Source organism: Lutra lutra, chromosome 14, assembly GCF_902655055.1.
Source record: "Lutra lutra chromosome 14, mLutLut1.2, whole genome shotgun sequence".
NCBI classification, from domain to species: Eukaryota; Metazoa; Chordata; class Mammalia; order Carnivora; family Mustelidae; genus Lutra; species Lutra lutra.
The window spans coordinates 83,196,548-83,219,046 of NC_062291.1; the positions used below are offsets into that span (position 1 = coordinate 83,196,548).

At 42.0% G+C, this 22,499-nt stretch overlaps 1 protein-coding gene across 1 annotated transcript in view; it reads right to left on the minus strand.

Annotated features, from left to right (window-relative positions):
* Positions 1-20,975, minus strand: part of ADAM12 (ADAM metallopeptidase domain 12) — a 354,460-nt gene extending 333,485 nt beyond the window's left edge. Inside the window, exon 1 of the mRNA XM_047702993.1 lies at positions 20,366-20,975. Within this exon, the coding sequence (XP_047558949.1) occupies positions 20,366-20,453 (88 nt within the window). The 5' untranslated portion in view covers positions 20,454-20,975. The remainder of the gene's footprint in view (positions 1-20,365) is intronic.
* Positions 20,976-22,499: the final 1,524 nt, after the last annotated feature.

Below are 22,499 nucleotides of genomic sequence, written 5' to 3' on the forward strand. Positions count from 1 at the left end.
AACTGGGACAGGAAGCTTCCGGGGGAACACCTACTCCAGCTGAGTAAACTATGCCTTAAGGAACAGACTTTCCCTACTAAGAAACTGGAAGTAAGACTCCATGTATTGAGTACACTAAATCCACATTTCAGTGACAAATCAGGCATTTGATTTTTTGAGATAAATCAGTAGAGAAATCACTCATATGAGATCGTGTTATTCATTCCAAGAGTTACAAAGATACACAGATGAGTGTTTCAGTTACCAGCTTGCCCCATTATACAATCTGCTCTCTATATTAGAACTTGAAAGTATGGAACAAATTCAATATACGTCCTGGAAAGCTCACAAGAATGGAATTCTGTTGACACCTCCGCTAGCAGAAAAGCGGCTTCTGGGAGCATATTCCGGCCTTGTTTCCCAGCTGTTCACATTCTGCCTCAGCCAGAGGAAGATGGGAACAGCTGAAGGCTTCACCCCCAAAGCTCAGCTTGGCCCCATCATTAGCACATCTCACCCCTGCAGCTGCCAAGGCAAAGTCTACCATGCCAGCAGGAAAGCAGCTGACTCGCTTTTCTGACTAAGCTTTGGAGTACTGGAAGCTGAGAACCAGGGTGCCAGGTGGGTTCAACTCATTTTTTGTACATCTGTAGGGTCTACTCACTCTACATGCCAGGAGGTGAGCAGCTGTGTCTGTTTTTCTCACCGTCATATCCCCAGTTCCTGGCACAAACATGAGATTGCTGTTGGCAAATAAACTTGTTGACTAAGATAACCCAGTGTTGGGGACTCCCTGTTCTGAAAACATGGTGGTCTGAGCTGATTCAGATAGAAAACTTTCTCAAGACAAGCACATAAAAATGTTAAATAAAATGTGGGGGTTTTATAGCATGTACATAACTAAGCTAGAAAGAAAGGAAAGGAAATTACCAGGCCCCATAAACTAAAAAAAGAATTCATAGCCAGTGCATTCACACCCTGCCAATGCCATCAATGCCACAGAGACCAGCAGATACAGGGCTGCAGTCTAGCAACTGTCAGTTTAACAATGGGCAGTTTGATTGTTACCATAGGAGGTGGGGAACTACAGCCAAGACCCCTGCAGGATCCAAGTTCAAAGGGCTAGAAAAACTCTACCAAATGCTCCAGGGAAACTGCAAAGTGGCATGTATACCCAGAGAGCTTGTAAGTGTTAGGGGGTCTCCCAGGAGAAATCAAAACCTCAAGCCTTCATCATGTGGGTGTAGACTCCAAAATTACAATAATAACATGGCACATAATTCCCAAAATGAGAAATTAACATAAAAACTGAGCTCAACTGAGTGAAATCCTTGAAACGCCCATCACAACTAAATGAATTCCTTCACTAGACCTTTCATAACCCCAGGTGCGTAAGATTCCCCATAGGAGCAGTCATAGTAGATGCGAAAAACTGAAAATGAGTTCACAATTCAAAATTGCAAGAAGGGATAACCCATGACTATATAGGCTCAGCACCCTAAGAAATAGAAATAATAGAATAATCTAAGAGGTATACATATATATGCATACATATGTGTGTATATATATAATACATATATGTATATATGTGTGAATATATATATATGTATACATATATATATATTCATTCTCTATCTTCCATCTCTCCAAAAGTTTTGAAAACATAAAATACATAGAAACCATAATGGAAGATAATAAAAAACATTATTTGTAAATGATCTGGCAGGTTTAAAAAAGAAAAAAATAGGGGCGCCTGGGTGGCTCAGTGGGTTAAAGCCTCTGCCTTCAGCTCAGGTCATGATCTCATGGTCTTGGGATCGAGCCCCACATCGGGTTCTCTGCTCAGTGGGGGAGCCTGCTTCCTCCTCTCTCTCTCTGCCTGCCTCTCTGCTTACTTGTGATCTCTGTCAAATAAATAAATAAAATCTTTAAAAAAAATAATAAAGCTCCTATAAATGAAAAGTAAAAGACATTGGAAAGGCAGAGTAAGTCCACAGACAGTTTAAACAGCAATATGACATTTCTTGGAAGAGAACTAGGCAATGAGCTTTAGGCCTAGAGATACGACCCAGAGTATAAAGCAGAGTGATAGAAACAAAGAGAAATTAAAAGCAGTATGACTAAATGATAAAGTCTTGTTACATATAACAGAAGTCCAAAGAAGGTAATGGAGAAAATAAAGACAAGACAGTAACTGAAGAGATGATGATGGAGAGTTTTTAATAATTGGAGTCAAGACACATGTCAAGAGCAGAAATACACAAATTAAAAATAAATCCATATCAAAAAATGTGATACAAACTTCAGAACCACGTAACAAATAAACAAACAACAATCTTAAGAGCAACCAGAGACAAAGGCAGATTTAGTGCAAAGGAATCATTGTTAAACTAAAGGCTCCTCAACAGTAAAAGCAGAGACCAGGATACAATACATAATATCTGCTAGGCGACAATAACCATCAACCTGGAATTTTATACACAGGTAACAAACATTCATGAAAAAGGGAAAACAAACATTTTTCAGGCAAATGCAGAGATCTGTTACTCATAGATTTGTTACTTATAGTTCTTTAATGAAAGACCACTTTGGAAAGAAGCAAACTAAATCCAGGAGGCAGAAGTAGTTTGTAAGAAACCATGATGGAAGAGAGGAACTGGTTACACTGGACCAATCCGAATAATCCAGGACCATAATAAACAAAAACAGGGGCTCCCGTGTGGGTCAGTCAGTTAAGCATCTGCATTCCACTCAGGTCACAACCCCAGGCTTCTGGGATCAAGTCCCTCATCAGGCTCCATGCTCAGCAGGGAGTCTATTCACTTGCTGCCTGCCTCTCTTTTCTTTCTTTCTTTGTCAAATGAGTAAATAAAATCTTAAAAAAGAAAAAAAAAAGCGTACCACTGCCCCGTGACATTTTTTGATAATGTGTTTCAAAATGATAGAATAAAATACTAGATAACAACAGTCAGTGAGAGAAGAGATGAAAGGCATTAAGCATTCTTAGCCTGTAGTACAGTTTGAGAGGAGGCCAGAGTTACTGACCACCTTTACACTTAGGTGCCTGAGGTGCAAATGTTAAAAATTTAGCAATACTACTAAAACTGTGGAAATGGAATATATAACCTCCAAATTAATAGAATTGGACAGAAGTAGGTGTAAATAATCCTTCAGTAATATAATAGGAAACAGAAAAGGAAAAGTATCTAAAAATATCAATAATAAATAGAGTTCAAAATTTTCAAAAATCACAATAAATGTAAATGGGTAAAATTAGTTAGCTAATAGGCAGCAATTACAAAGTTTTAAAAATCCAGGAATATTTTTTTTATGATGGACACTTGTAAAATATAACATGAAAAATTTTTAGGAAAGGGATAGGAAAAAATACACCAGAAAAACTTTAGCCAAAAGAAAATGGATATAGTAATTTTGTAGTACATAATGTGGTATATAGCAAATTATCTTATACAAATCTGAGGCTGCACACAATTGAATGGATGCAACCAACTAACCTCAAAATGCATAATGCAAAAACTGACAGAATTACAAGGAGAAATGGAAAACCCATGACTCCATTAGATTCTTAAAACCTCTCTTAGAAACAGAAATACTGAACAAAAACTATTTGACATAATATGATGTGACATCAGCTAATAGGCTAACCTAATTGACATATCTAGAACCCTATACCCAATACATTATTTTCAAACACATATATAATTTTTACAAAAATTAAACATACATGAGCTCATAAAGAAAACCTTAAATGGATGAGAGTAAATAGGACACAGATGACTTTTTCTGACATAAGTGCAATAAAATCAGATACCAATAGCAAAGGAACTACCCTTCCTCAAGCATTTGGAAGGCAAAACACACAGAGACCAAACAAAACATATATCTAAATAACTTAGTAATAAAAAACAGACACAGGGGCACCTGGATGGTTCAGATGGTTAAGCATCTGCCTTTGGCTCAGGTCATGATCCCAGGGTCCTGGGATCTAGCCCCATGTCAGGCTCCCTGCTCAGCAGAGAGTCTGCTTCTCCCTTTGCTTCTCCTCCCACCCCCCCACTCATGCTCACATGAGCTCTCACTCCAAATAAATAAATAAAATCTTAAAAAAAAAAGACACAAAAACAAAACCCCATAATACAAATTACAGACTATTTTGGATGGAATGATAACACAAAACTGGAAGCAAAATGTGTGCAATATTGAAAGGAGTAATCAGAGGGGGTGCTTTCACCCTTTGTGACTATAACAGTAAAAGATGGTTGAAGGTGGAAGAGCTAAGCTTGCAACAGAAGTAAGAAACAGAACAGTATAAACTCCAAGAAAGTAGAAGAAGAGGACAAGGATTTCATGAAATGGAAAACAAAACAAAAGAGATCTACAAAAGAAGAAGTCAACTCTCAGATTTCTCATGAAAAAAAGCACCACACCCTGGTATGAAGTGCCAACATCTATTAAGCAAAAAATCACCTTGTATACCCACAGCTGTCCTAGGAATCAAAAAAGAAGAAGCACCCTAGCTCCCTTTCTGAGGCTAACAGTAAAGCTTTGAAATGAAAATAAAACAGACAATTAGAGAAAGGAAAATTAGAGTCTAAAGTTGGTCATGAGCATTGCCCTAGAGTGGCTAAAGTATAAATAAAATATTAATAAGTGGAATTCAACATTATATTTTAAAAATGCACCCGGGGGGAGGAGTCAAGATGGCGGAGAAGTAGCAGGCTGAGACTACTTCGGGTAGCGGGAGATCAGCTAAATAGCTTATCTAAAGATTGCAAACACCTACAAATCCAACGGGAGATTGAAGAGAAGAAGAACAGCAATTCCAGAAACAGAAAATCAACCACTTTCTGCAAGGTAGGACTGGCGGAGAAGTGAATCCAAAGCGACAGGAAGATAGACCGCGGGGGGAGGGGCCGGCTCCCGGCGAGCGGCGGAGCAACGGAGCAAAATCAGGACTTTTAAAAGTCTGTTCCACTGAGGGACATCGCTCCAGAGGCTTAACTGGGGTGAAGCCCAGGCGGGGTAAGCGCGGCCTCAGGTCCCGCAGGATCGCAGAAGGATCGGGGGTGTCTCAGTGTCGCAGAGCTTACCGGTATTAGAACGGGGAAGCCGGCTACAGAGACAGAGCCGAGGAGTGACTCTCAGCTCCGGGTTGCCTTGAACCGGTCGCAGGCTCGGTCGGCTCGGAGCGCGGCCGGAGGCCAGGGTGACGGGAGTCATTTGGCGCTGTTCTCTGAGGGCGCACTGAGGAGTGGGGCCCCGGGCTCTCGGCTCCTCCGGGCCGGAGACCAGGAGGCCGCCATCTTTATTCCCGTCCTCTGGACTCTACGGAAAGCGCTCAGGGAACAAAAGCTCCCGAAAGCGAACCCGAGCGGATTACTCAGCGCGGCCCCGGGTAAGGGCGGTGCAACTCTGCCTGGGGCAAAGACGCTTGAGAATCACTACAACGGGCCCCTCCCCCAGAAGATCTACGGGAAACCCAGCCAGGACCAAGTTCACCTACCAAGGAGAACGGCAGAATTCCAGAGGAGAAGAAAGCAAAGCACGGAACTCATGGCTTTCTCCCCATGATTTTTTAGCCTTGCAGTTAATTTAATTTTTTTTTCTTTTTCAATTTTTTTTTCTTTTTCTCTTCTTCTGCTAAATTTTTTTTAACTTTTACCGTTTTCTTTTTTTAACGTTTTTTAAATAGTTTATCTAATATATATATATTTTTTCCTCTTTTTATATTTTTTCTTTATCGGCTTTCTTTTTTTTAATAGTTTTTTTTTCTTTCTTTCTGAACCCCTTTTTATCCCCTTTCTCCCCCCTCACAATTCAGGATCTCTTCTGATTTGGCTAAAGCATATTTTCCTGGGGTTGTTGCCACCCTTTTAGTATTTTACTTGCTCCTTCATAAACTCTTATCTGGACAAAATGACAAGGCGGAAAAATTCACAACAAAAAAAAGAACAAGAGGCAATACCAAAGGCTAGGGACCTAATCAATACAGACATTGGTAATATGTCAGATATAGAGTTCAGAATGATGATTCTCAAGGTTCTAGCCGGGCTTGAAAAAGGCATGGAAGATATTAAAGCAACCATCTCGGGAGATATAAAAGCCCTTTCTGGAGAAATAAAAGAACTAAAGTCTAACCAAGTTGAAATCAAAAAAGCTATTAATGAGGTGCAATCAAAAATGGAGGCTCTCACTGCTAGGATAAATGAGGCAGAAGAAAGAATTAGCGATATAGAAGACCAAATGACAGAGAATAAAGAAGCTGAGCAAAAGAGGGACAAACAGCTACTGGACCACGAGGGGAGAATTCGAGAGATAAGTGACACCATAAGACGAAACAACATTAGAATAATTGGGATTCCAGAAGAAGAGGAAACAGAGAGGGGAGCAGAAGGTATATTGGAGAGAATTATTGGAGAGAATTTCCCCAATATGGCAAAGGGAACAAGCATCAAAATCCAGGAGGTTCAGAGAACCCCCCTCAAAATCAATAAGAATAGGTCTACACCCCGTCACCTAATAGTAAAATTGACAAGTCTTAGTGACAAAGAAAAGATCCTGAAAGCAGCCCGGGAAAAGAAGTCTGTAACGTACAATGGTAAAAATATTAGATTGGCAGCAGACTTATCCACAGAGACCTGGCAGGCCAGAAAGAGCTGGCATGATATATTCAGAGTACTAAATGAGAAAAACATGCAGCCAAGAATACTATATCCAGCTAGGCTATCATTGAAAATAGACGGAGAGATTAAAAGCTTCCAGGTCAAACGAAAACTGAAAGAATTTGCAAATACCAAACCAGCTCTACAGGAAATATTGAAAGGGGTCCTCTAAGCAAAGAGAGACCCTCAAAGTAGTAGATCAGAAAGAAACAGAGACAATATACAATAACAGTCACCTTACAGGCAATACAATGGCACTAAATTCATATCTCTCAATACTTACCCTGAATGTTAATGGGCTAAATGCCCCAATCAAAAGACACAGGGTATCAGAATGGATAAAAAAACAAAACCCATCTATATGTTGCCTACAAGAAACTCATCTTACACCCGAAGACACCTCCAGGTTTAAAGTGAGGGGGTGGAAAAGAATTTACCATGCTAATGGACATCAGAAGAAAGCAGGAGTGGCAATCCTTATATCAGATCAATTAGATTTTAAGCCAAAGATTATAATAAGAGATGAGGAAGGACACTATATCATACTCAAAGGATCTGTCCAACAAGAAGATCTAACAATTTTAAATATCTATGCCCCTAACGTGGGAGCAGCCAACTATATAAACCAATTAATAACAAAATCAAAGAAACACATCGACAAGAATACAATAATAGTAGGGGATTTTAACACTCCCCTCACTGAAATGGACAGATCATCCAAGCAAAAGGTCAACAAGGAAATCAAGGCCTTAAATGACACACTGGACCAGATGGACATCACAGATATATTCAGAACGTTTCATCCCAAAGCAACAGAATACACATTCTTCTCTAGTGCACATGGAACATTCTCCAGAATAGATCACATTCTTGGTCCTAAATCAAGTCTCAACCGGTATCAAAAGATTGGGATCATTCCCTGCATATTTTCAGACCACAATGCTCTAAAGCTAGAACTCAATCACAAGAGGAAATTTGGAAAGAACCCAAATACATGGAGACTAAACGGCATCCTTCTAAAAAATGAATGGGTCAACCAGGAAATCAAAGAAGAATTGAAAAAATTTATGGAAACAAATGATAATGAAAACACAACAGTTCAGAATCTGTGGGACACAACAAAGGCAGTCCTGAGAGGAAAATATATAGCGGTACAAGCCTTTCTCAAGAAACAAGAAAGGTCTCAGGTACACAACCTAACCCTTCACCTAAAGGAGCTGGAGAAAGAACAAGAAAGAAACCCTAAACCCAGCAGGAGAAGAGAAATCATAAAGATCAGAGCAGAAATCAATGAAATAGAAACCAAAAAAACAATAGAACAAATCAACGAAACTAGGAGCTGGTTCTTTGAAAGAATTAATAAGATCGATAAACCCCTGGCCAGACTTATCAAAAAGAAAAGAGAGAGGACCCAAATAAATAAAATCATGAATGAAAGAGGAGAGATCACAACGAACACCAAAGAAATACAGACAATTATAAGAACATACTATGAGCAACTCTACGCCAACAAATTTGACAATCTGGAAGAAATGGATGCATTCCTAGAGACATATAAACTACCACAACTGAACCAGGAAGAAATAGAAAGCCTGAACAGACCCATAACCAGTAAGGAGATTGAAACAGTCATCAAAAATCTCCAAACAAACAAAAACCCAGGGCCAGACGGCTTCCCGGGGGAATTCTACCAAACATTTAAAGAAGAATTAATTCCTATTCTCCTGAAACTGTTCCAAAAAATAGCAATAGAAGGAAAACTTCCAAACTCATTTTATGAGGCCAGCATCACCTTGATCCCAAAACCAGACAAGGATCCCAACAAAAAAGAGAACTACAGACCAATATCCTTGATGAACACAGATGCAAAAATTCTCGCCAAAATACTAGCCAATAGGATTCAACAGTACGTTAAAAGGATTATTCACCACGACCAAGTGGGATTTATTCCAGGGCTGCAAGGCTGGTTCAACATCCGCAAATCAATCAATGTGATACAACACATTAATAAAAGAAAGAACAAGAACCATATGATACTCTCCATAGATGCTGAAAAAGCATTTGACAAAGTACAGCATCCCTTCCTGATCAAAACTCTTCAAAGTGTAGGGATAGACGGCACATACCTCAATATTATCAAAGCCATCTATGAAAAACCCACTGCAAATATCATTCTCAATGGAGAAAAACTGAAAGCTTTTCCGCTAAGGTCAGGAACACGGCAGGGATGTCCGTTATCACCACTGCTATTCAACATAGTACTAGAAGTCCGAGCCTCAGCAATCAGACAACAAAAGGAAATTAAAGGCATCCAAATCGGCAAAGAAGAAGTCAAACTATCACTCTTCGCAGATGATATGATACTCTATGTGGAAAACCCAAAAGACTCCACTCCAAAACTGCTAGAACTTGTACAGGAATTCAGTAAAGTGTCAGGATATAAAATCAATGCACAGAAATCAGTTGCATTTCTCTACACCAACAACAAGACAGAAGAAAGAGAAATTAAGGAGTCCATCCCATTTACAATTACACCCAAAACAATAAGATACCTAGGAATAAACCTAACCAAAGAGACTAAGAATCTATACTCAGAAAACTATAAAGTACTCATGAAAGAAATTGAGGAAGACACAAAGAAATGGAAAAATGTTCCATGCTCCTGGATTGGAAGAATAAATATTGTGGAAATGTCTATGCTACCTAAAGCAATCTACACATTTAATGCAATTCCTATCAAAGTACCATCCATTTTTTTCAAAGAAATGGAACAAATAATCCTAAAATTTATATGGAACCAGAAAAGACCTCGAATAGCCAAAGGAATATTGAAAAAGAAAGCCAAAGTTGGTGGCATCACAATTCCGGACTTCAAGCTCTATTACAAAGCTGTCATCATCAAGACAGCATGGTACTGGCATAAAAACAGACACATAGATCAATGGAACAGAATAGAGAGCCCAGAAATGGACCCTCAACTCTATGGTCAACTCATCTTCGACAAAGCAGGAAAGAATGTCCAATGGAACAAAGACAGCCTCTTCAATAAATGGTGTTGGGAAAATTGGACAGCCACATGCAGAAAAATGAAATTGGATCATTTCCTTACACCACACACGAAAATAGACTCAAAATGGATGAAGGATCTCAATGTGAGAAAGGAATCCATCAAAATCCTCGAGGAGAACACAGGCAGCAACCTCTTCGATATCAGCCGCAGCAACATCTTCCTAGGAACTTCACCAAAGGCAAGGGAAGCAAGGGCAAAAATGAACTTTTGGGATTTTATCAAGATCAAAAGCTTTTGCACAGCAAAGGAAACAGTTAAAAAAACCAAAAGACAACTGACAGAATGGGAGAAGATATTTGCAAATGACATATCAGATAAAGGGCTAGTGTCCAAAATCTATAAAGAACTTAGCAAACTCAACACCCAAAGAACAAATAATCCAATCAAGAAATGGGCAGAGGACATGAACAGACATTTCTGCAAAGAAGACATCCAGATGGCCAACAGACACATGAAAAAGTGCTCCATATCACTCGGCATCAGGGAAATACAAATCAAAACCACCATGAGATATCACCTCACACCAGTCAGAATGGCTAAAATGAACAAGTCAGGAAATGACAGATGCTGGCGAGGATGCGGAGAAAGGGGAACCCTCCTACACTGTTGGTGGGAATGCAAGCTGGTGCAACCACTCTGGAAAACAGCATGGAGGTTCCTCAAAATGTTGAAAATAGAACTATCCTATGACCCTGCAATTGCACTGCTGGGTATTTACCCTAAAGATACAAACATAGTGATCCGAAGGGGCACATGCACCCGAATGTTTATAGCAGCAATGTCTACAATAGCCAAACTATGGAAAGAACCTAGATGTCCATCTACAGACGAATGGATAAAGAAGATGTGGTATATATACACAATGGAATACTATGCAGCCATCAAAAGAAATGAAATCTTGCCATTTGCGACGACGTGGATGGAACTAGAGGGTATCATGCTTAGCGAAATCAGTCAATCGGAGAAAGACAACTATCATATGATCTCCCTGATATGAGGGAGAGGAGATGCAACATGGGGGGTCGAGGGGGTAGGAGAAGAGTAAATGAAACAAGATGGGATTGGGAGGGAGACAAACCATAAGTGACTCTTAATCTCACAAAACAAACTGAGGGTTGATGGGGGGAGGGGGTTGGGAGAGGGGGTGGGGTTATGGATATCGGGGAGGGTATGTGCTATGGTGAGTGTTGTGAAGTGTGTAAACCTGGCGATTCGCAGACCTGTACCCCTGGGGATAAAAATATATGTTTATAAAGCTGTAAAAAAAAAAAAAAAAAGAAAGAAAGAAAGAAAGGATGAATCCCCAAGTTTTGTAGCAACATGGACGGGACTGGAAGAGATTATGCTGAGTGAAATAAGTCAAGCAGAGAGAGTCAATTATCATATGGTTTCACTCATTTGTGGAGCATAACAAATAGCATGGAGGACAAGGGGAGATGGAGAGGAGAAGGGAGTTGGGGGAAATTGGAAGGGGAGGTGAACCATGAGAGACTATGGACTCTGAAAAACGATCTGAGAATTTTGAAGGGGTGGGGGGTGGGATGTTGGGGGCACCAGGTGGTGGGTATTGTAGAGGGCACGGATTGCATGGAGCACTGGGTGTGGTGCAAAAATAATGAATACTGTTATGCTGAAAAAAAAAATAAAAAAAATTATAAAAAAAAAACAAAAAAACAGAACAATAAATGCTTTTTCTCACTTTAAAAAAAAAAAAAAAATGCACCCAAATCATGGAGGATTTATCCTAGCCATTCAAGGATGGTTTAACAATATAAAATCTATTAATGCAATACATTACACTAATAACAGAAGAAAGGGGGAAAAACAACAACACATGAAAAAGTGTTCTATCCAAAAATGTTTAGGAAAAGCTTAAAAAAAATTAAACAACCATTTATATATGTTAAAAGGAAAACATTTTAGTAAACCAGCAATATAGGGAAATGTTAACATGATAAAACATATCTAACAAAATTTTACAACGAACATCATAATTGTGAAAAGCTAGTTATTCTCACTGAAGTTGAGGAAAAAAACCCAGGGACACTTCAGTCACCATTTTTGTTTATCACTGTAATGGAGGGGCTAACCAATGAAAGAAGAAAAATAAGAGGGATAGAATGAATAAGAACTGTAAAGAAAAAAAAACAGAATTCACTATTATTTTCTGGTGATAATTCTTTTAGAATTTCTATGAAATCAATTTACAAACTATCAGAAAAAAATCAAGCAAATTTACTGAATTCAAAAACAAACCAAAAAAATCAGTAACATTTATTTACACTGAACAGAAAACATCTATGACAACTTTTTTTAAAAAAGACATAATTCCACAAATAAAACAAGAATAGCCATAAGCTCGTATTTGTAGAAGCTGAGAAATAGACATGTGTGTTCATTACCAGTCTGTCTACATTTGCATGTCTTTTAAATTTTCCATACTAAAAAGTGAAAACCTAAAAATAAAAACAATTATAACATTCAGAATAACAAATCTAGCAGGTATCTAGGGTACCTCAAAATATATCTTACAGAGATGTGCAAGAGCTTTAAGGAGAAAACAATTTAAAATTTATTGAATAACATTAAAAAACAAGGAATAAGGAAGTGACCAGGGATGCCTGGGTTGGCTCGGTTAAGCATCTGCCTTCAGCTCAGGTCACAATCCCAGGGTCCTGGGATCAAGTCCTGCATTAGGCTCCTTGCTCAGGGAGCCTGCTTCTCCCTCTGGCTGCTACTCTCCCTGCTTGTGTTCATGTGCTCTCTCTTTCTCTCTCTGACAAATAAATAAATAAAAATCTTTAAAAAAAAAAAAAAAAGTGCCCATATTCATGAAGCAAAGCTTCAATGTCGTGAGTTAGTCAATCCTCCCTCAAATTAATCTGTAAGTCCCCATAGGGTATCTTGCAGAAATTATCAAGATTATTCTAAAGTTCATATGAAATATTAATGTTTCAATAATAGTCCAGAGAACTTTAGAGTCAGAAGAGTAAGAGGGGAAATTAATGTTCTTTGAGCATTTAGCACGAGCTGTCCAATACTTTCCATGTATTATCTCATTTACTACCCCCTGCACCCCTGTGGGGGCAGATACTTTATTGTCACCATTTCAAGGAAGGAGAAACTGGGGAAAAAACTTGCATGATTTGTGCAAGGTTTAGAATGATCAATCTTCATGGTTTGCCCAGTACCAAGAGTTTCCTGCAACATGGGATTCTAAGTGCTAAAACTGGGAAATTCCTGACAACATAGGATATTGACCACCTTCCCAAGGTCACGTGTCAGTTAACTGGGTGGCAGAACTGATATGTAAACACTCACAAGCTGACCTCAGTGTCTGCCCTCTACACCACTATGTGCCAACCAAACTAAACACTTAGGGCTGATTACAAAGTTTATAGAAACCTGAACACAGGAGGTTGCTGGAGATAGGATAAATAAATGTCCAACAGAACAAGGAACCCAGAAGCATATCTGTCTATACTTGGTATTTATCAGAAGGGAGAAAGGCGTCAACAAATTTTAACCCAGATGATTAGTTATCCTACCTATATGTGAAAAAAATAGTTGCTGACTTCATATGACAAATAAAAAAATAAAGTCTAGTTATAATAAAAGTGAACACTGAAATGTTAAAATTTTCAATAAATTTATTATTATTATTATTATTTTAAGTAGGCTCCATACCCAGCATGGAACCCAAAGTGGGGCATGAACTCCCAACCCTGAGATTGAGACCTGAGCTGAAATCAAGAGTCTGGCACTTAACTGATTGAGCCACTCAGGTGCCCCTAGAAGAAATTATTTTTAAATCTCTATTAGAGCTTAGGAAAGAGAAAAATATTCAACCAGACCTAGAAAAGTGAGCAAATGATAAGACTAAATAACTCAAAGAAGAAACACAGAAAATAATATGGACACATAAAAAGAGTCTCTAGCAATCAGGAAATTGACAATAAAAATAATGAAATAGTTCACACCCAGCTTGGCAACATTTAAAAGTCTGAAATCGCCAGGTATTTGCAAAAAGACAGGTAACGAGAACTTTCTAACAAGTAGGCATGTCAATTGGTACAACCAATTTAGAAAGTAATGGAGCAAAACACGTAAAAGTGGAAAATTGCACATACTGCCCAATTCATTTGTAATAGATTCCCTAGAACTCGCAACTGTATTAAGGAGACAAGTGGAAGTATCCCTGCTCCACTGCAGTATCAGAAGTTGGGGAAAACAGATTTATCAATAGGAATGCGCAATGTATGGCTCATTCAATTAAAAGGAATGAAGAAAGCACATGTATCAACATGAACAAGCCTTTAAAAATACGGATTTAAAACCAGCAAGTTGCAGAAGGCAATTGTATACAGTAGGGTACTATTCATATAATATTTAAATACAAAAAATACTGAATATTGATTAGAGATAGGTAGCAGATGAGACTGCCCAATTTTTTAAGCACTCATCTAGAAGCTAAGCTCTTAATATAGACTTGGGAGGACATAAAATCTTAAAAGATAAGAAATGTCAATATGATGCTGAATTATTCAGGTTCTCCATCCTATCTGTCAGTTGGAGGCAAGGTATATTGGGCATGAACACACAAGGATGCAGAAGGAAAAATGAGCTGGAAGAAGTATGAAGACTGAAATGGCAGCCCGTCAGACAGCATGACTTTCGATGGGCACATTTCAATTGGCAAATAAAGCATATTTGAACTGCGCTGCCATTCTGCTTAAAACTAAGCTCAATTATGACCTCATTGCTCTCGATGTTATAAATTACAGCAAAGACAGAGTGCAGAGCACATGGACTACAAGATGTTCCCCGAGGCTAGGTTAAGACCTAGTCTCCATCATGAGACAGCCCCGACACTGCCCTACATCGGCAACTGAGCAGATACTCACCATCTGCCGCCATGGTTTCCTCCTCTGTAGATGGAGGGTAATAGCAGGACCCGCTGCAAGACTCTCATGAGATGGTGGGAGCAAAGAGCTTAGAACTGCCCCTGGCACCAACGCACACAGTAAATGCCTTTTTAAGTAAGTCTGTGCCGGTATAAACACTTTGGGTTTAATAAAATACTAAACAGACACATAAAGAAAGAGCTACTTGAAATGCATAGGAACTATTTCTTGAAACATTCTGTCTAGATCATATCAACTTCACTTTCTCAATCCCAGGGAGCTGATAATTAAAGAATTGTACATACCGCAGAGTTGTTTAATACAGATCTCAGTGGGTACACAGCCAAAGGGCTACGGGGCTGGCCATTTGGTATACAAGAAACATCTGAAAATGTTTCTCACACCTGTCTTTATAAATCATAGATACCGCAGGAACAGTTCAGCTTAAAAAGGCTCTTGGAACACAAAATAAAACAAAAAAAAAAAAATTTTTTTTTTTTTGCAATTGTAGTGAGTTCATTAAGGCATCATCTATACCAGGAAGAAAGATGGTTAGCATCTTTACATGATGCAGCTGCACTGCTTTAAAAAAAATTCTTCACAGTTTCCACAGCTCCAACATCTATCTAATTAGGTATATATTGACCTCTGGCATTTGTAGATTTTAAAAGAAAGTTTTAAAACATTTAAAAATTGATGTAATTTTTGTTTCCACAAGGAAGGAACAGAAAGAGACAAATGACAATTAAGAGAAAGAAAGCGTGTCTCTATGTAGGGAGTGGTAAGCCCAGAAGCACTGGCTGACTTCTGAACGGACATGGCAGACCCACAGGTGTTTACCTGCACTCCCTCCTGAAACCCCACAACAGGAATAATAACAATAATTTTTTAAAACAATACATTGGAGAGAAGATAACAGGTCAGGGAGAACAACAAAGCTTTCCAAGATGAAGGAGGATAGATGAGTGGTTCCTTACTTAGTGGAGAAGAAAGGGCTGGAACCCTGCTGCTTGGAGAGGAGGGAAGCTATCGAGAAGGGGAGATAGATGGGCAGAACATGAAAGTGCTTGGGAACAGGAGACACGAGCACCTCTGACTGCTAATACAGGCTGAGCTGGAATATCATCCAAGAAGAAGTTAGGAGCCCTAGATCCCTTGCAAAGACACCATGGTGAGGCGATGACCCCTTCCTCTCTGACAGATGAGGAGAGTTATTTTCTGGAGACACTGAAGCAGAGAAGTTCTGTACTCAAGGACCTTAGGCATAGCTGAGGGAGGGAGGGGAAGCAAGGTGCCAAATTAAAAACAAAAGGATGAATTAAAACAAAAGAAACAAAAAAAGGCAAAGCACACTTCAGAGTGAGACATCCACTATAACCCTTTTCCCCTTTGCTCAGCTCACAGACCATCTAGTCAGGCTTCAATCTCCTCAGCAAGAGGATGCACAGTTCTCCTCTGGGAAAATGGATTAGCCTAAGAAAGAGGATACGGTCAGTGATTATGAAGGTCCCCGCAACAGAGTGGTGCTCTGGAAGCACACAGACCTTTCAATCTGCCTCTTAGTGTCATTATTAAACATAAACAACCAAAATTCAGAGATTATAACAAATGGGAGTAGGGAAGAATCTCAGGGCTAATGATGAGCATGAAGTGAACAAAAAATGCTCAAAAAATAATTAATATACTCTAAGAGTTCATCAGTATCTTATTTTTTTACACAAAAAAATTAAAAACAACAAAACAGTACAAAAAAAAAGAAAAGAAAGGGAACATTCATAGAACAGAAAACATCTGCAAGTTAACTATCTGGAAGAAATGAATAACTCAATAGCAAGGTTGGAAAATGAAACTAAACTCTCCCAGAAAATGTAACAAAAATGCAGAGATGAAAAATAAATAAAGAGGTTAGAGAATGTCTCCAGGAGAGTGGGACAGACATCCAGCTGATAGCAGTTCCATAGAAAGCATGACAAAAAACGGGAAGGAAGAAATAACTGAAGAAATACTACAAGAAAATGGACTAGAATTCCACAGCATGAATTTTCAAACTGAAAGGGCCATAGAGTTCCCACCATGATAACTGATAAGAACTTAAAGTGAATCATCATGACATATAAAAATATGATAATAGCTTCCATGGGGGAAAAAATAGTCTATATTTAAAGGACTGACAGAGTGCTATCGAGTTCTCAGGCAGCAAGGGGCACACAGACAGTAAAGGAATATCTTATCAAACCCTGAGGAAATGGGACTTCTGCCTTGGGATTTTATACCTAAACAAACTAGCAGTCAAGCGTAGAACATATACCCAGATTTTTACGCAATGTCTGGCAGGCACACATCCTGACCTTTCTTACAGAATCTGTTTTGTTTAAAATACCAATGTGCACAGTTAAAAATATGTACTTTTCTATTTTCCCAGGCAGTTAGCAGTGGCCCCGTGTCTCAGGCTGATTAACAGAAAATCTGCTACAAAGGTTTCTGGAAGTAATCATATTTTCCTCCTAAAAGAGATTTGGCTGGCTCTGCTCTCCACCTCTTCTGTCCTATTACTGCCTAGAATTCAGGTACAAAGCTAAAAGGTAGAGCAGCTGTCATGAGACCAGGGACCAGAAACATAAAGGCAAAAGCCAACATGTAAAGATACCAGTTATAAACAAAAGTAAAATCCTGGGTCCCTGATGGTCTCATGGACCCACTACACCAGCTACTACATGGCTTACTTCACAACTGCAGGTCATATAAAGAAAAAAAAAATTTTGTAGTCAGGTTTTCTGTCATTTGCTGCTGAATATTCCTAGCAAGTTATCAAGTGGTTTTACCTCCCATGCACCCTTCCTCAGGAAGTTACTAGAAATGTGCTCCACAAAAATAAGGAACTAAAGTAAGAAAGAGAAAGTTACAGTGCTCAGAAAACAGGTGATCCCAGAGAGGAAGGATGCAAAATGAATTGCAAGTATCTTAGTAATAAGGGTAGTCTTGAGACCACAGCTGTTACTGTATCCTAAAAAGTAAGTAGTTTATATTGGAACAAAAGGATAACGGGCTCCAGGAGAGAGAACACTAAATATAAATAAATAATGGATAGATTACCTGATGTGTTTGATCATGTTGAAAGGAATTTAATAGTTCTCCCAGAAAGTCTGGAAGGTAGAGATTGGTACACAGGAAATAAAGGGTTGGGGGAAAAAAGGCCTTTAAAGAAAAAGGCAATTATTAACTCTAGGAAAAACAAAAAGTTGCAAGAGGTATGAAATGGAATCCTAGAAAACTGTGTGGCTCAACTGTGAATAATATTTGCAAAGTCTTTATAGTGTAAACATTGAATTTTGTTTTTTTAAAATTATGGCAACACTATGCTGGCAAGTTGGAGAGAAGAGAGGCCAGTGTGGCTGAAGTAGAATGAACAAGTGGGGGAATGGGAGGAAAGGAGATCATAGAAGAAAACAGGGATTAAGTTATCCAGAAGTTTGAATTTTCTTTCCTAAGAGCCGTAGAAAGCCACTGGAGAGTTTTAAACAGGAAACCAGCATGATCCAACTCATGATTGAAAATGATGACTTTGGCTGTAGGATTGGGAAGAATACAGTGTGCAGGGGCAGGGGGGAGAGCCAGCGGACCGTTTAGGAGGCTACTCTAGCAGGGATATCAAGCTTCTACGGAAGAGAGAAAAATAAATAAAAAAGGAGGGCTAGGTTGGGGAAGGCATACTTCGAAATGGTGGGAAGAGGGCAGATGGGAATACATCTTGGAGGTTGGTGGTGTTTAGAGAGAAAGGGATGACTTTCTATGTGTTAGCATGAGACATCTGGAGAGACAGGGGGTGTTATTACTGAGTTGGGAAGACTGGAGGAGGAAGGGATTGAAGAGTAGAGGGGTTGGTGTCTAGGGTGCTGTTTCGGACCTGTTAGGTACCAAGTAGGCAACCATTTTGGGTCAGAGGGGTAAAACACAGGGAGAAAACCCCAGGATATACTCTGCCTTCAACAAGTATTAATTCCTCCTTTTCTCTTGCCAACACAAAGACATCATACGCTTGGATTTTTTAAGCAACCTCAATGCTATGATTTGGGGCACTGATTGATTTAAGAATTGATACTGAGAATCCAAAGATAAACAAGCTGTGAATGCTGGGATATCACAACCTATCCCCATATAAAATGTTTAGGTCTAACTGGTTTTCTGTTGGAGCCACATCTACCCCTAGGAAAATCTCTTTCCACCAAAAGTCCCCTACTCCAAGAATAATTTCCATTAACTTGATTTACTAAACGTTTTTTTCTAAAACAAAGAATTAATATTCTCCATGCTCAATGGACTTCTATGTGTATAGAGCATATACCAAGTTAAGATCTACCTCATGCACACTCTGAGATTGTTTGAGTTTTAAAAAAGTTCCTTCTCAATAAACATTCAAAAAGACCAATTTGTACAAAAGTCTTTCAAAAACACTATTGACTACTATTTTTTTGACTACTATCATCGCAGGTCTTTCAACAGTCGGCAGTATTCTTTCTTGGCTTCCCTATTGTTTTTCACTGCTTTGTGCAATGCTTTTATTTAATCATTAATTCCCCAATTGGTCTTCATTGCTGTGTGGATTTTAACGAGAGCTGGGTTTTAGCCACATTACAGTAGACGTGGTGGGGGTGGAGGGTAGCAGTGGCAATTGCAAAATAAAACGTACCATAAAGTGGTAACGGCTCATGATTGAGGCCAGTTGTTGAAAAATAAATGCCTGTTACAGAGAACCATAGAAATTGAGAGTTGGAGGCTAAGGCAAGGCATTCATTGGTAGGCTGACAGCGCCTCTAGCGGCAGAAAGACCGCGTTGACGGCGTCCTGGGGAAGCTTCTGAATTTTTAAAAAGGCACCTGCTGGGTGAGTCCTCATTATGCAAAAAACAAAAGCTCCACAAGTGCCCAATTTGAAGGGGATACGACTCGAGGAAATCTAGATCCATAAAACAGCTATAATACCTACATTTCAGTTTAACTTTGAAATGAGTTGTCACTTTACACAGGTTGATTTAAGGATTATTTATAGCCGAGAAACGACGAAGTGGCGGGAGGCGGAAAAATTCTGCTCAAGCTTGGCCGCCACACACAACGAGGGAGCGATCCGGAATGGGGAAAAAAAAAAAAAAAGTGGGGAAGAAAACTAAAGAAGTAGGTGAAGAGTCAATTTCTCAAAAAATGGAGACCGCTGGGGAACGCAGCAGGCGCACCTGTGCAGGAGCGGACGGCTCACCTGTGCGATTACCGGGCCTCCTTCAAGTCCGTGGGGGAGGCGGGGTGGAAAGGAAACTTCATGGAGGGCTGCCCCAGGACTGGGGAAGTGGGGAGTGGATTCACTAAGGAGGGTGTCAGGAAGAGGACCCGACGCACACGTGTAACTGTCAAGACGTGGACACCTTGGCGAAGGACACCCGAAAGGGGAGGGGACCCGCGGCTGTGCCGTCCGGGCTACGCGCCGGCGTCCTGCGGGCCCCGAGCCAAGCGTTTCCTCCTCTCCTCCCCACCCCCCGGGGAATTAGCACCTTCGGGAGGAGGGTCTCCCCTAGATGGACCCCGCGCGCCGCCCCGCCGCTGGGAGTCCCCCCGCACTACCCCCTTGAGGCGCGAGGTGCCCCCCGGGGGACGACCCCCAGCCCGCGGACGGCCCCGGGCGGCGGGCGGGAGAGGAGGGCCAGGGTCCGGCGGGGGAGCTGCCGGGGCTCGGCGACTTACCTCGGGCCGCGGGGGGCGACAGCAGAGCCCCGGCCAGGGCGAGCAGGAGGGCGCGGGCGGGGGGCGCGGGCGGCGGGCGCGCTGCCATGGTCGCCGGCCTTCGGTGCAGCAGCTCTCGGGGCCGGGCGGCGAGCGCTGCACCATCCCACGCGGGCGCCGAACGGGGGCCGGGCGGCGCGACCCGAGGGACTTCCTGCCGCGGGGAGTCAGCCCCGGAGCCCTCGCGCAGCGCCCGCGCCTCCGAGGAGCGAGTCTAGGCTTTCATTTTTTTGAAAAAGTTTTCCCCCGGTGTGTGCGTGTGTGCGCGCGCGGCGCTGGCACGAGCCAGCCTTGACCGTTGCAGTAAAAGAGCGAACTGTCCGCGTTGGCCGGGACGAGGGAGATCGTTAGGGAGAGAAGGCAGGCCTGTGAAATGGATCCACGGCCAGCAGTCACCGTTCTCATTACCACGGAACAAATTATCGTCTCCCCCGCACCCCCGCCCGCCCGCGGCGTCCCGCGGGTCCTAGAGACCGCTCGGGGGCCCCCGCCAGGGTCCCGCCCAGAGCCGGCGCTCGCCCACTCCCGGAGGTGGTGGGGTGAGGGGGAGAGGGGTGAGGGGGGCGGCTCGGTGCCGGGCGCCTCGCGGGCCGCGCGCTCCGGCGGCACAGACGTGGCTCGGTGGCGGCGCGGGCGCCCGGAGCGCACACATCCCCGCCCCGGGATGATGTGGCCGCGGGGCCCCGGGCGTCCGGCTGCCAAGAGCACACGCGGCTGCACGGTCCAGCTTTCCAGGCTGAGGCTGGAAATGATGACTCGGTGCTCGCTCCCCGGCTCGCCCGGAGCCCGCGCAACGCGGGTAGCAGGTCTGAAAGGCGGTCCAGCGCCCGGGCGCGCGTCCCCGGGCCTGTGCCCTCCGCCGCCACACGGACACCTCGGGCCTGAGAGAGAAGCCTGGACTCGCAGGCACGCGACGACGTCTGGGCAGGACGTGTTTGATGTGCTGCTTTGGGGTGTACGTTGCGAGGTTGGCTCGCGTTTCTTTCCCTACGTACGTAAGGCATGGGACCCAGGAGAGATCCGCGGCGTTTCCCCAACTTTCCCGGTCATGAGAAGCGTCTGAGTGCGTCTGTTGGAAATACAGGCTCCCGGGCGCCCTTCCCCGCCTGTGGCTGGAGACTCCGCGGGCCTTGCCTTAGTTGAGTCCTAGTTCTTGGCGGCCTCCGCCCTTCCCGCCAGAGAGCCTGGCAGAGCCATGATGTCCGTTTTGATAACACGACTTGTCGCCCTCTCCAAGACCCTGGGGATCGACAGCGACGCAGCTACGGTAACTGAAGGAGCCGGGTGTATTAAGGACGGTGGCCAACACCCACCAAACACGGAATTCTGTCCTGTGACGTCTCACCAATTCCTGACACAGCCCGCATTCCACGGGCCAGTTAGCCAGTGTTTGAGGAAACTCCCATTACCGTCTTTTGCTACGTCCAGGAAAGTACCTTTTCTATCTCCCACCCCCTCCCGGGGTTTTGCAAACTTCTCAAGAACCACGACAACCCTCTCACAGAAGTACGGGTGTTTAAAAACAAAACAAAACCCTGAAAGCCCGAGGCTCTGGCCAAAGGCCCCACCTTCTCTGGGCCAGAGCACCCCAACACTCCATCCGGAAACAAGGTCTGGGTGTGAGCCCCAATTTAAATCCAGCCCTGTGTACCCCTTACCACTCTGCATGGCCTTTCTCCATTCCTTCATTCATTCCCTCAATCAACAATTAGCAACGCTGTGTTAGGGCCTTGGGAAACCAAACGAAAGAGAAGAGCCTTTTGCCTTCAAAGTCTTTCCTGTCTTGTAGGACAAACTGGTAAATCAGGCCTATTGAACAGGGTGATTGGTTACTGAACCTACTTAATAATCACCGGGTTGCTAGTTACCTACCACATTATTTGCTACGGGACTTCATAGGATCGCAGTATTGTGCTAAAGTAATGTAGCCAGTGCATTATTTCCATTTAAAATCCTGAATATACAGATGAGGAAACCAGTGTCTAAAGGTTAAGAGGCTTCCCCATGGTCACAGGGCAGAGGAGCAGGTCAGAGCCCACACACCAGATCTTAGCAAACGCAGCCTGCCTTTTTAACGCTTGACTTCTAAGCTTCA